The 11,925-nt window shown below is 39.7% G+C and overlaps 1 protein-coding gene across 2 annotated transcripts; it reads left to right on the forward strand.

Moving 5' to 3' along the window:
- Nucleotides 1-227: 227 nt before the first annotated feature.
- Nucleotides 228-8,395, forward strand: LOC133745506 (uncharacterized). 2 transcript variants are annotated; one of them, XM_062173590.1, is made up of 12 exons: nucleotides 228-386; nucleotides 504-641; nucleotides 720-899; nucleotides 1,286-1,368; nucleotides 1,513-1,711; nucleotides 3,597-3,718; nucleotides 5,801-5,867; nucleotides 6,731-6,781; nucleotides 7,037-7,089; nucleotides 7,321-7,531; nucleotides 7,839-8,009; nucleotides 8,141-8,395. In XM_062173590.1, the coding sequence occupies exons 1-12, from the start codon at nucleotides 312-314 to the stop codon at nucleotides 8,198-8,200; spliced, it is 1,410 nt and encodes a 469-aa protein (XP_062029574.1). In that variant the 5' UTR covers nucleotides 228-311; the 3' UTR covers nucleotides 8,201-8,395. The 2 variants fall into 2 exon arrangements, with proteins under 2 accessions (XP_062029574.1, XP_062029575.1); XM_062173591.1 differs by having other exon boundaries at nucleotides 3,603-3,718.
- The last annotated feature ends 3,530 nt before the right edge of the window (nucleotides 8,396-11,925 follow it).

Below are 11,925 nucleotides of genomic sequence, written 5' to 3' on the forward strand. Positions count from 1 at the left end.
TACCCCACCAAACCAAACTTTTTGCGAGCTTTTACCCGTCGGGCCTTGCGGACCTCCATCAGCCCATTTGATCCGTGGGCAAAAATGATGAGGCCTAATAAATCATATTTTTTTTTCTTCGATCATATTTTTTTTTCTTCGATGACAGCCAAATCATATTAAAAACACAAAATGGGTACCACAAAAAAAAAAAAAAAAGCACCAGTACTAAATTGTGCAACGTGGCGTGCAGATAGATGTTTGCTCCTCGGTTTATCAGAACCTAGCGAGAGTGGTGCGAGAATTAAATTAGAGGAGGGCGGGCATCAGCCATGGCAGTAGCAATGAGCTACTGCTGCAGCAAGCCTTCCCCATTTCTGGGTCGATACCCAACTCGTTTTCATTTGGTAACCCCAAAACTATTCTCAATTTCAATCGCCAAGTCAGTTTGGGTCCTCCTTTCACTCTGGTATTCATTGATTTTTTTCAAGGGACTGATTGTGGAGGGTGGATTGTAATTGTAGGGGAAATCAAAACCTGGACAAGTTGCTGTTCAGGCGCCTAGAATCAGTGCATTATTTTGGGGAGCTAAAAAGTCCCCGGAGCCAAAAGAAATAGAGACCAATCTTTCACTTGGGGAATTCACTTTGACAGGCCCAGAGGTGAGTTTCCATCTTACATGGTCTTTTTACTTTTACCTGTGCAATTGTCTCATTGCTGGGTTTTATTTTTTTTTGAAGGGAGGAATCTCAGAGGGGAAGCCTAGTAAGATATCGGTTTCAGTCATTTCTTCAATCTCTGAGGTCTCATCCTCTGACTGGGATGCGTGCAGTTTGGATGCTACCGGCCCTGATAAATATAACCCATTTCTTACTCATGCTTTTCTTTCAAGCTTGGAACACTCGGCTTCTGCAGTCAAGGTTACCAATCCTTTCATTTTTAACTTTACCTTTTTTTTTTTTTTTCTTTAGCATGATTTGTTGCATTTGGTTTTTGTCATACTCGTCTCCAAAGATAATAAGCTCTAGCTGCCGTACCAACATTATTTCTGTGTAGATAATAGTCATTTTGGAATCTGTTGTTCTTGACAGTAAACGCATTCGTCTGGTCCTTTTTATTTGTTGATGTTGTCTGGAAACATGCGCACTTGTATCTTGGTTTTCTTACTTTAACCAAATTTTGGTCTTTACCAAGAAGAGTTGAAAAACTCCTGTCCTTAAGTTATCATGCATCATATCTTTCTGTTTTCCGCCTTTTGAGTACGGTAAATGAGTCTGCAGTACCAACACAATTGAATCCTTTTCAGGAAACAGGATGGATTCCAAGCCATATCGTTGCTAAGGATGCAAATGAAAATACTTTAGGTGTTGTTCCACTTTATCTTAAAAGGTTTAGCATCTGCTCTGTAATTTATATGCAAGCTCTAATTTGTTCTTATATATATAAGGTGGGTGTGTGTGTGTGTGTGTCTATATATATATATATACCTAAGCTTATGATTTCTGCTGACTGATCTCTTTTATTGGTGTGCAGTCATTCTTATGGTGAATTTGTTTTTGATCATTCCTGGGCTGATGCATGCTATAGTTTTGGGTCAAGATATTATCCAAAGTTACAATGTTGTGTCCCTTTTACTCCAGTAACTGGCCCAAGGATTTTAGTACGGAATACCTTGTTCAAAGATCAAGTTTTTGACATCATAGTTTCTGCTCTCAAGGATCTGACGGCCAAGGTATTGAGTTAGTAAACTTTTCTGGTAAGCCTTTAATTTGTTTCTGTATTTTTTTCATAATTAGCGTGCCGATCTACAATTAAAAATATTGCTGACAATTCTACCTTGTCTTATCAAGTCTTTCGCTGACAAGTGGGAAACTTATAAGACATGCATATCAGAGGTTTCATTGTGAATGGGTTGCTCTATTTGCGTTGCCTTAGTATAGATCATACACTCAATATTTTATTTTTCAGTGTCAACTACGGCGTTTCCTGCAGCCTAGGCAGCTATGCTATCTTACCTACTTTCTGTTATTGGAAACAAGAAATTAATTAAAGAGAAATAAGATACAAGAAGTTACCCTATGCTTGTAGTCGAGACTTTTGTTTTTTCGATTTGTACTAGGAGTTGTGCATTGGATTCGGAAATTATTATCTTAATATGAAATGAAAAAATGACATGTACATGTTTGAAATAGATGACTAGTTATGTTTTGAAGAAATTTATTTTCTTGAGCCTCTGTGCTGGTCGTGCTTTATTTTCTGGTATAAACTGGTGTTAAGTCGTATTCTTTGTCTGACTGGAATTGTTATCTGAAGGCGTCAAAATCAGTGTGGCATAAGCATGGCTGATCCTATAGAGTCACAGTAAAGGTTTTTTTGAAGGGACATAATTTGATACTTCGACTCGATTCTTAGAATGCAATTGCAGTCTTAATCATGTCATTTAGGTTTAAATGCCAAAATGCTCTCTGACTTTTAGTGCAAATTGTCAATCTCCTACCATTCTTTTATTAATTAAAATGTTCCCCCTTTCCGACTAATCCATTGTTTTCCATCCATTTTGCCTGTTATCTCCATGCGATTGGAATTTAAACTAATCTCATAAAAATGAAAAAATAAATAAATCAGGAATTGAATATTAAAAATCTCTCCTGGATCCTCTCTCTAAGACCAAAAAGAAATGTTCCTCTCTCTCTCTCTCTCTCTCTCTCTCTCTCTCTCTCTCTCTCTCTCTATTCCCCCCTCTCTCTAAGAAATCTTCTGCAGCCGCAAAAGAAAGAAGTGGTAAAGATGGTGAGGAAGCATGAGAATAAGTGAGAAGAGCTCCAGATGATTTTATTTTAGGATTAGATTTGGTGATTAATTGATGCGTTATGCTCTAAGTAATGTCATCAGTGTCTCTTTGGTTCAATACTAGTAGCATTTTCTTGATTGTAGTTGTCATATAGCTTGGTGGTTTGTGAATCAAGAATGCTAGTATGTAGGCACATGCACATGTTGTAAATGGCTGCCAGGGGTCAAATTCTGGAGAATAAGATGGTGAGGAAGCATGAGAATAAGTGAGAAGAGCTCCAGATGATTTTATTTTAGGATTAGATTTGGTGATTAATTGATGCGTTATGCTCTAAGTAATGTCATCAGTGTCTCTTTGGTTCAATACTAGTAGCATTTTCTTGATTGTAGTTGTCATATAGCTTGGTGGTTTGTGAATCAAGAATGCTAGTATGTAGGCACATGCACATGTTGTAAATGGCTGCCAGGGGTCAAATTCTGGAGCTTCAATGAGAGGGAGGGAGGGAGGGAGGGAGGGAGAGAGAGAGAGAGAGAGAGTTGGCATGAAGTATTCGACATTTTTTGCCAACGTGAATAAAAGAACACAAGGACTTTCTGAAATAAATAGTCAGGCTGGAGATTGTTGATTGTTACCCAAGTTGGGGGCATTTGTTATTTAGGCCTTTCACTATATTGCGATTTTCCAAGTAATTACTAGTTAGTGGCTATGCAATGGCTTGTGCTCTTTCTAACTTCTATTTTTTTCTATTTTTTATTTTTTAACTGAAATGTGCTGTTTGCAATTCGCAATGCCCTGTAAGCTTATTCTGATTTGTGTCTTATGACAGTACCAGATTTCATCACTGCACATTACCTTCCCATCTGAAAAGGAGTGGGACAAACTGAGTGAAAAGGGGTTTCTACAAAGAATTGGAATGCAGTACCATTGGAAAAATCGTAATTATAAAAAGTGAGTAATGCTTATCATTTTTTTTTTTTGGTTTATTAATCATTGTAACAGTCATTCCTAGTAATTGCAATTCAGTGTCTTTGTCATATTCCTTGAAGATTAATTTCTAATAGGAAATATAAAAGCAATATCTGATTAAGGGCGTGCCACTGTAATATTAAGGTAATGTTAGGATAATACTGGAGATTACTAATGAATAGATTCTATGGCATGTATATATTAGCCCAGTTAGCAGTAATCTGAGCAAAATGAACTCCTTTTCTTTCCATGAATCAAATATGTGGTTGTTTGGTGACTATTTCCTGAAATAGTGACTTACCCAATGTCATCTTACCACTAGATAAACAAACCGGATGGATCACATACGAAGGAATATGCTAGGATATCCTTTAGTATTTCGTTTGTGCCTTTAGCATCTGTAAAAAATTGGAACCTATTTTCTTTTCTTTTTTTGCTTGCTTTGGGGGAAGGTGAGGGCGTGCTGCTCGAGCTCAAAGATTGTATGCATGTTAGTAGTAGACTCTGTTACACGGTGTCTCATCACGGATGCTGTATCTGAATTTCTCAACGCAATCCCAATAATTTTATAAAAAGAGGGATGCTTATTTAGATTTTTTCTCATACATCTCATCAAAAGAGATCCTCATTGTTGGGGAGAGCCAGGAACATCTTAGCTGTGTGTGTTATATGCATGTGAAGTACTTGATTGAGGGTGGGCTAAGTCTACTAGGTCTACATGAGTTGGGTTATATTTAAAGCATTGTTCTAAAAATCTCTCTGGGCGACCATCTAGGTCCCGCCTAGGCGCTAAAATGTAGCCAGCTGCCTCGATTAGTCTTGGCGGCACTTAGGCATGCCAGGTTTTAGAGAAATGCTCAGAATGTTTTACTTTTCGGATCAAATACTTAAAAAACCAACTTTTGATTTTTCAGTACTCCTTATATACTTAACTTTTTCCCCCATGTTTTCAATCAATTATTGCTGACTTTAGTTTTTTGTTTTAATTAGACGCTTATTTATATGTTCTTATAATAAAATTAAAATAGAATAAATACCTAATCCCCGCCTAAGAAATTAGGCGCTAGGCCCCTCCCCACCGCCCGCCTACCGCCTAGCTATTTTTAGAACATTGATTTAAAGTAGGTACAAGCCTAAGTAGTATTAAGCATATGTCACAAGTTACCTGAGCTACATCTCAGATTAGCTTTATTGTAGCTCCAGGCTTGGGGTCACCCCATAGTATAGTACTATTGTGATCCAAACCAGATGTGTTTTAGATCTCCATTCAAGAACTGCCCCTGCAGGAAATCAGCAAAGTCAAGTGTATGTCACCATTTGATTTCATACTGATGGTTTCAGTGTTTTCCGGACCCACTCTGTTTGTCTATATCTGTCATCTATTACATGAGTAAATAGCTTCTGCTTATGATTTAAACAATTAGATGAGTAAATAACCGTTTACAAATTTCCATATGCATTGGACTGTGGCTCCATTAATCTGGAAATTTCACTTTATGTGTCCATCATTACATGGAATTAGCTGGTTTTGGTCCACAGACAAGCCAATAAGGCCGCAGATTTCATTGCGGCTTTGTCTTCCAAGAGGATGCGTCAGTTGAATTGGGATTCTAATCCACCTTCCTCTTTTTATGTTTTGTTGTTATCAGATGCTTCCCATACCTCTACCCAGGCACTTGTTTTGTCTGGGTTTGATGTTGATAGTTTCTTTGTATCTCTGGTTCTTTTTTATTCAAGTCGTTTCTTGCCAAAAGAAAAAAAGGGGGAAAAAAAAAAAAGCCTCTGCTTCAGTTGATTATTTTGGTAGGGAAGTTCCTTATATGGGGACCTAACAAATAGAAGGTTTGGGTCATTATATATATATATAAAATGAAGTTTAGGGCAATTCGTTACGCATACTTGAAGACAAAAGCATATTACTTTGCCAAAATAAATATCATTAAAGGTCCATCAGTATTATCATCACCACATTAGATTATAGAAGTCAAAAAATCAATATGGCTTTGTGATCTTGTGATTGATAGGTTGAATAGTTAAAAATAGAACTTTGTTATTTGTGAACAGTTTTGATGAGTTCTTGATGGACATGAAGCAAAGTAAAAGGAAAAATATTCGTCAAGAGCGGAAGAAGGTTGGTCCTTTTATCATGGTTTCTTACTTTTTATTTCGTGTAATGAACTTTAACCAAAAAATGTTTATATAGAAAAATAATAAATAAAAGTTCTGATGCAATCACTTCTTCTAGAAACTTGGCTTTCCTGTTAGATTGTTTCATGTTAGCAAACATCTAGATAATACAAAATGTGTTGCTTCTTGGGAGTTGTGACCAAGATTATGTGCATGAAGAAAGTGTAAAGACTTAGTTTTATCGGATGTCCTCAAAGGGACAATGTAAAGACTTAGTTGAGATAATATTAACATTGAGGAAACACTTATCAAAACAACGAAATGCTGTCCTGTACCAGTACCAAAACTAACTGGATCAATAAAATCTAGCCCTGTATTAGTATATGAATGAATAAAAGTATTAGCCATATGGCAGCAAGACCAACAATTGGGGTTGACTTGAAAAATGCTTTTGGTCCAATAAATGTGGACCCTATGTTATGTATGCTTAGGCACACACTGTGGAAAATTAGCCAAACTTACAAGAATTCCTTTGATGGTTTCTGCTTAGAACCTCTGAGTAATGTCTTTCTGATTAGTAAGATCCTTGAGTTAGTTGATAGTATGATCATGAATATTTCCATTTATCTTCAATTGCTGTGAGTAAATTTTGATTTTCTTCTTCTGATGATTTTTTTTTTCATTTTTGTTATTTTAATTTGTGAGACTTACTTTGTGTCAGTGGAAGTACAGTGTACACATACATTCATGGGATGTGTGTGGAGTTTCTCAAGTGTTATATACTTGTTTTTCTGCTTATGCTAAGTTTTTGTACTAGAATTTGCATTTTATTTGAATATAGTGCTAAATACTTAACTCTCACGGCAGATTTTGCAGCAGAATTTGACTATGAAACGGTTGCAAGGCGATGAAATAAAGGTGTCTGTTCTAGTAACTGAAAACTCAGCTCCATTCTTTGTTGATTTCCACTTGTTCTAGCAGGCATTGATTTTTAGTATGTACAATACAATCATATATCTGCATAAACAATAAAATCTTATGTAACCCATTATAGTAGTTTACAATATAATCTAGCTGATAGGTCGTTCGAACACACCTTGAGGTTGGTTGCACTTTATGTTACAGTGAATAACTGCAATAGGTCTTACCTCTTTAATAATGTTCTGTTGGCAGGCTAGACACTGGGATGCCTTCTATAACTTCTACCGCAACACCACTGACAACAAGTTCGTTCCTTATAAATCTCTTATGTTTGTTTGTATTTTATCCTTTTTTTTTTTCCTTTTTTGGCTCCTCCTGAAGAAGAGATCTCTTATGTTTTACATTCCAAGATAATTTCCACCGCTAGGTTTTATGCTTTATATTGTTTTGACAACCTGTTACAAATATAAATCACTCGAATCTTGCCTTTTCTATTTTGGTCATGAAAAAGTTTGAGTTTCATATCCTGTCCACAGGTGGGGTACCCCGTACCTGACTAGGGAATTCTTTCACAACATAGGGTCAAAGATGGGAGATCAGGTACTCCTTGTTGTTGCTGAAGAGGGGGATGAGCTTGTTGCTGGAGCTCTTAATCTTATTGGAGGAGACACGTTATTTGGACGCCTATGGGGATGCCATCCCCGAGCTTATTATCCAAGCTTGCATTTTGAAGCATGCTATTACCAGGTCTATCTATATTATTATTCTATTAGCAAGGCAGAAAGTCTATTAGGTTTTGCAGAAAAAGTGGTTCCGACTCTTGATTGACCGAAATATCTTCAAATATTGGAAACAATTTGAAAGGATGCATATACAAGATTGTTACAATTCTTTTCACTTCCCTAGGGTATCCACTCACCCAGAAGGCTGACTTCATTCCACCAACATAACCAAAATATGGATAGTTATGGGATCTCGTCTGTCCTTGAATCTCAGATGTTGATATTAACTTAAAGTAGACAAGTACATAAACGTAACAGTCACTTTGTCTCAGGCAATAGAAGCTGCAATCGAACTTGATTTAAGCACAGTGGAGGCAGGAGCGCAGGGTGAGCATAAGATTCAGAGGGGTTATATGCCTGTGGCCACGTATAGCTGCCATTACCTGATTAATCAAAGTTTCAGGAAGGCCATAGAGGACTTTCTTGTGCGTGAATCAACTCAGGTGATTACATTTATATTTCTGTATTCTTGAGAATCATTCCCACTAATTTACAAAATCCTTGTGTCAATTATTAGCACACCCGTCTGCTTCAGAGATGCCAATTTTCATTAATGATACTTCTTTACATGCAGGTTAAGCTCGTGATGAAACTACTGCATGATTCTGGTCCTTTTAAGGAAGGTGTACACTAATGTATTGATATGGTTTACGAGAAGCAGATATTGGTACTTCGTAAATTGTGGACGGAAGTCTTTTTTTTCTTTTTGTACTGAAAATTGCACTGGCAGATTCTGTACATAATTACAGTAACTAACTAAAACTTGTATAGCTGGTTTCATGTATAATCATTGAAAGTGTGGGGATAGTACCTCCCAACCATTTGCTCACTTCACCATTCATTCATTTCTGATCCACAAAGTTTCAGTTATGTCCTCAAAAATTAGGAGGGGGGAGGGGGAGGGAAAACATCTTTTTGAATTTTTTTTTTCTTTTTCAGTTTTAACAGAAACTACAATTTTAGAGAACTAGAATCAATTAACTCTAGAGAATTATATTCTCTAAACTTATAAGAGTTGAAACCCTAGCAGAGCGACTACGGCTCGAGCCTAGCTGCACGCCTCTGTTGTGCCCAGACGCCCTTGTCTGTCGGCGTAAGTCACCTAGAGTCTTGTGCATGCCTTGCGCCTAATCTTTTGTCCCTGCTTTTGTGGTTGGAGTCTTCGCTTCTGGTGGAGTTCGACCTGGTTGTTTTCAATCAGATTAGAGTTTGTCGGAGTTTGTCTTGCAACGGATCAGAAGAAGCCCTTGGAATCGGAGCAAGGGACGGCTGACCTGTGGTGAAGGTGGTAACAACGATCTGATCAGGTATTATCCGGATTGGTTCTAATCATGACTATGCAGTGCGGGTTTTTTACTTCTTCCGCTCAGGCTAGTATGCAGAACAGCGGCACTTGTAAGATTCCAGCCTTGATGCGATGTTGGAAAGGCCGACCACCAGAAAGCTTGGCGGCAGCAGCGATGATTTGGCAAAGGCAGATAAATTCTGCTGATATTGTTCTTCGGCTGCCCCAGGGCCTGAACTTGGGCTTGGACCTGGGTTTTTTGGGGCTTAGTTGGGCCTATATGTCAAGAGCTATGACCTCTTTAAAGGGCAAGAGCTCATAGTTGTCTAGTTGTTTTAGTTAGATTAAGGGGAAATGATCATTTACCCAATTTTGGAGTTAATTAACCCCACTTGCCCAAACACTCTAAAAGATTGTCCACTTACCCAAACACTCTAAGAAATTATTTCCCTAATACCCAATTAATTATTTTTTTATTCTTTTTTATTTATTTTTGGGACTTCTTTGCCCTCTCATTCTTTCTCACTTAGAGAGAGAAGTCATCGGAGACCTTGCCGGACTCCGGTGACCAGTGGCCGGCCGCCGACTCTGGTGGCGGAATCCGGCGACCGGTGACGGGAATCCGACGACCCATGACCGGAATCCGACGACAGGTAACCGGAATCCGGCGACCGGTTACTGAAATCTCGAATCCGGCTACCGAACTGGTGACCGGATTCCGGCGTCTGAATTTATTGCCCCTTAATAATACCCAATAACCATATTATTGCCCCCAATAATAATATTATTGCCTCCCCATAATTATATTATTGCCCCCAATAATCATATTATTGCCCTCAAGTGAATTGTATAAACACCCAAAGCCAAAAAAAATACATCTCTCCAAATGCGTTGTCGTCTATACGAAACTTAAAGAGGACTACTTCCCACCATTTCAAAATCCTAATCATTTCCCCTTTTTCTCTCATTCTTTTGCCAGTTCGCCGACCAACCCCCAGCAAACCATCAATGGCAGAAGACAAGACCGCCGCAACGACACCACCACAGATGGAAGAAGAACAGGAGGCAACAACCGTGCAACCACCGAGGGAAGAAGAAGAGGAGGACGCATCCCTGATCCGACCCGAATCCGGAGAAGAAAACGCATTCCGAACCGAATCCGACACAGCAACTATCTAAGCCGTATCGGAAGAAGAGAACACGCAACCACAGATCGGAGAAGAAGAGGAACCACCGGTGGCTGAAGAAGACGACGCAGCCACGACCCGATCCGAATCCGGTGAAGAGAAAGCAGTTGGTCCAACCCCGACACCGACCGCATCCACCGCAGCCCCTCCCCGGAGTATCGGAAGCGTGAGCGGCGCGAGTCGACGGTGGAGGACGAGAAGGACCGGCAAAAGGTGGTTCGGAGAGAGAGAGAGAGAGAGAGAGACTGATCCGACCCAAATCCGGAGAAGAAAACGCATTCCGAACCGAATCCGACACAACAACTATCCAAGCCGTATCGGAAGAAGAGAACACGCAACCACATATCAGAGAAGAAGAGGAACCACCGGTGGCTGAAGAAGACGACGCAGCCACGACCCGATCCGAATCCGGTGAAGAGAACGCAGTGGGTCCAACCCCGACACCGACCACATCCACCACCGCCACCACCACCGCAGCTCCTCCCGGGAGTCGTGCAAGCGTGAGCGGCGCGAGTCGACGGTGGAGGATGAGAAGGAATGGCAGAAGGTGGTTCAGAGAGAGAGAGAGAGAGAGAGAGAGAGAGAGAGAGAGAGAGAGAGAGAGAGAGAGAGAGAGAGAGAGAGAGAGAGAGAGAGAGAGAGAGAGAGAGAGAGAGGGCAATACTGTCAATAGATATTAGATTGGGTAAATGGGGTTAAAAAACTCTTAGTGGAGCAAGTGGGCAATTTTTAGACTAAAATTGGGTAAGTGGTCACGGCCCCAAAGATAAATAGTTAGTAAAGCACAATTGGATTAGGAAAATAATTTAACTTGGAATATCAAACTAGACTAAGTTATGTAATTGAACTCGAGAAAACATAGAATTCTCTCTAAATTAATAAATATTTATTTATTGATAAACTAATAAATTATTCATTTATCGATAATATAATAACGCCTCTAAAATAATAATTGTTTGTAGTCCCATTTATGGGAGTTTTACTGTAATTTTAATTAAAGTTTTTGTAATATTTTGAGTTCTAGATTTTTTTTTTTTTTTTTTTTTTCAACCACAGATTTTTTGTATCGGAAGAAGAGAACACGCAACCATAGATCGGAGAAGAAGAGGAACCACCGGTGGCTGAAGAAGACGACGCAGCCACGACCCGATCCGAATCCGGTGAAGAGAACGCAGTTGGTCCAACCCCGACACCGACCGCATCCACCGCAGCCCCTCCCCGGAGTCGCGGAAGCGTGAGCGGCGCGAGTCGACGGTGGAGGACGAGAAGGACCGGCAAAAGGTGGTTCGGAGAGAGAGAGAGAGAGAGAGACTGATCCGACCCAAATCCGGAGAAGAAAACGCATTCTGAACCGAATCCGACACAGCAACTATCCAAGCCGTATCGGAAGAAGAGAACACGCAACCACATATCAGAGAAGAAGAGGAACCACCGGTGGCTGAAGAAGACGATGCAGCCACGACCCGATCCGAATCCGGTGAAGAGAACGCAGTGGGTCCAACCCCGACACCGACCACATCCACCACCGCCACCACCACCGCAGCCCCTCCCGGGAGTCGTGGAAGCGTGAGCGGCGCGAGTCGACGGTGGAGGACGAGAAGGAATGGCAGAAGGTGGTTCAGAGAGAGAGAGAGAGAGAGTATGAGGGCAATACTGTCAATAGATATTAGATTGGGTAAATGGGGTTAAAAAACTCTTAGTGGAGCAAGTGGGCAATTTTTAGACTAAAATTGGGTAAGTGGTCACGGCCCCAAAGATAAATAGTTAGTAAAGCACAATTGGATTAGGAAAATAATTTAACTTGGAATATCAAACTAGACTAAGTTATGTAATTGAACTCGAGAAAACATAGAATTCTCTCTAAATTAATAAATATTTATTTATTGA

This window comes from Rosa rugosa, chromosome 4 (assembly GCF_958449725.1).
Source record: "Rosa rugosa chromosome 4, drRosRugo1.1, whole genome shotgun sequence".
Classification (NCBI taxonomy): Eukaryota; Viridiplantae; Streptophyta; class Magnoliopsida; order Rosales; family Rosaceae; genus Rosa; species Rosa rugosa.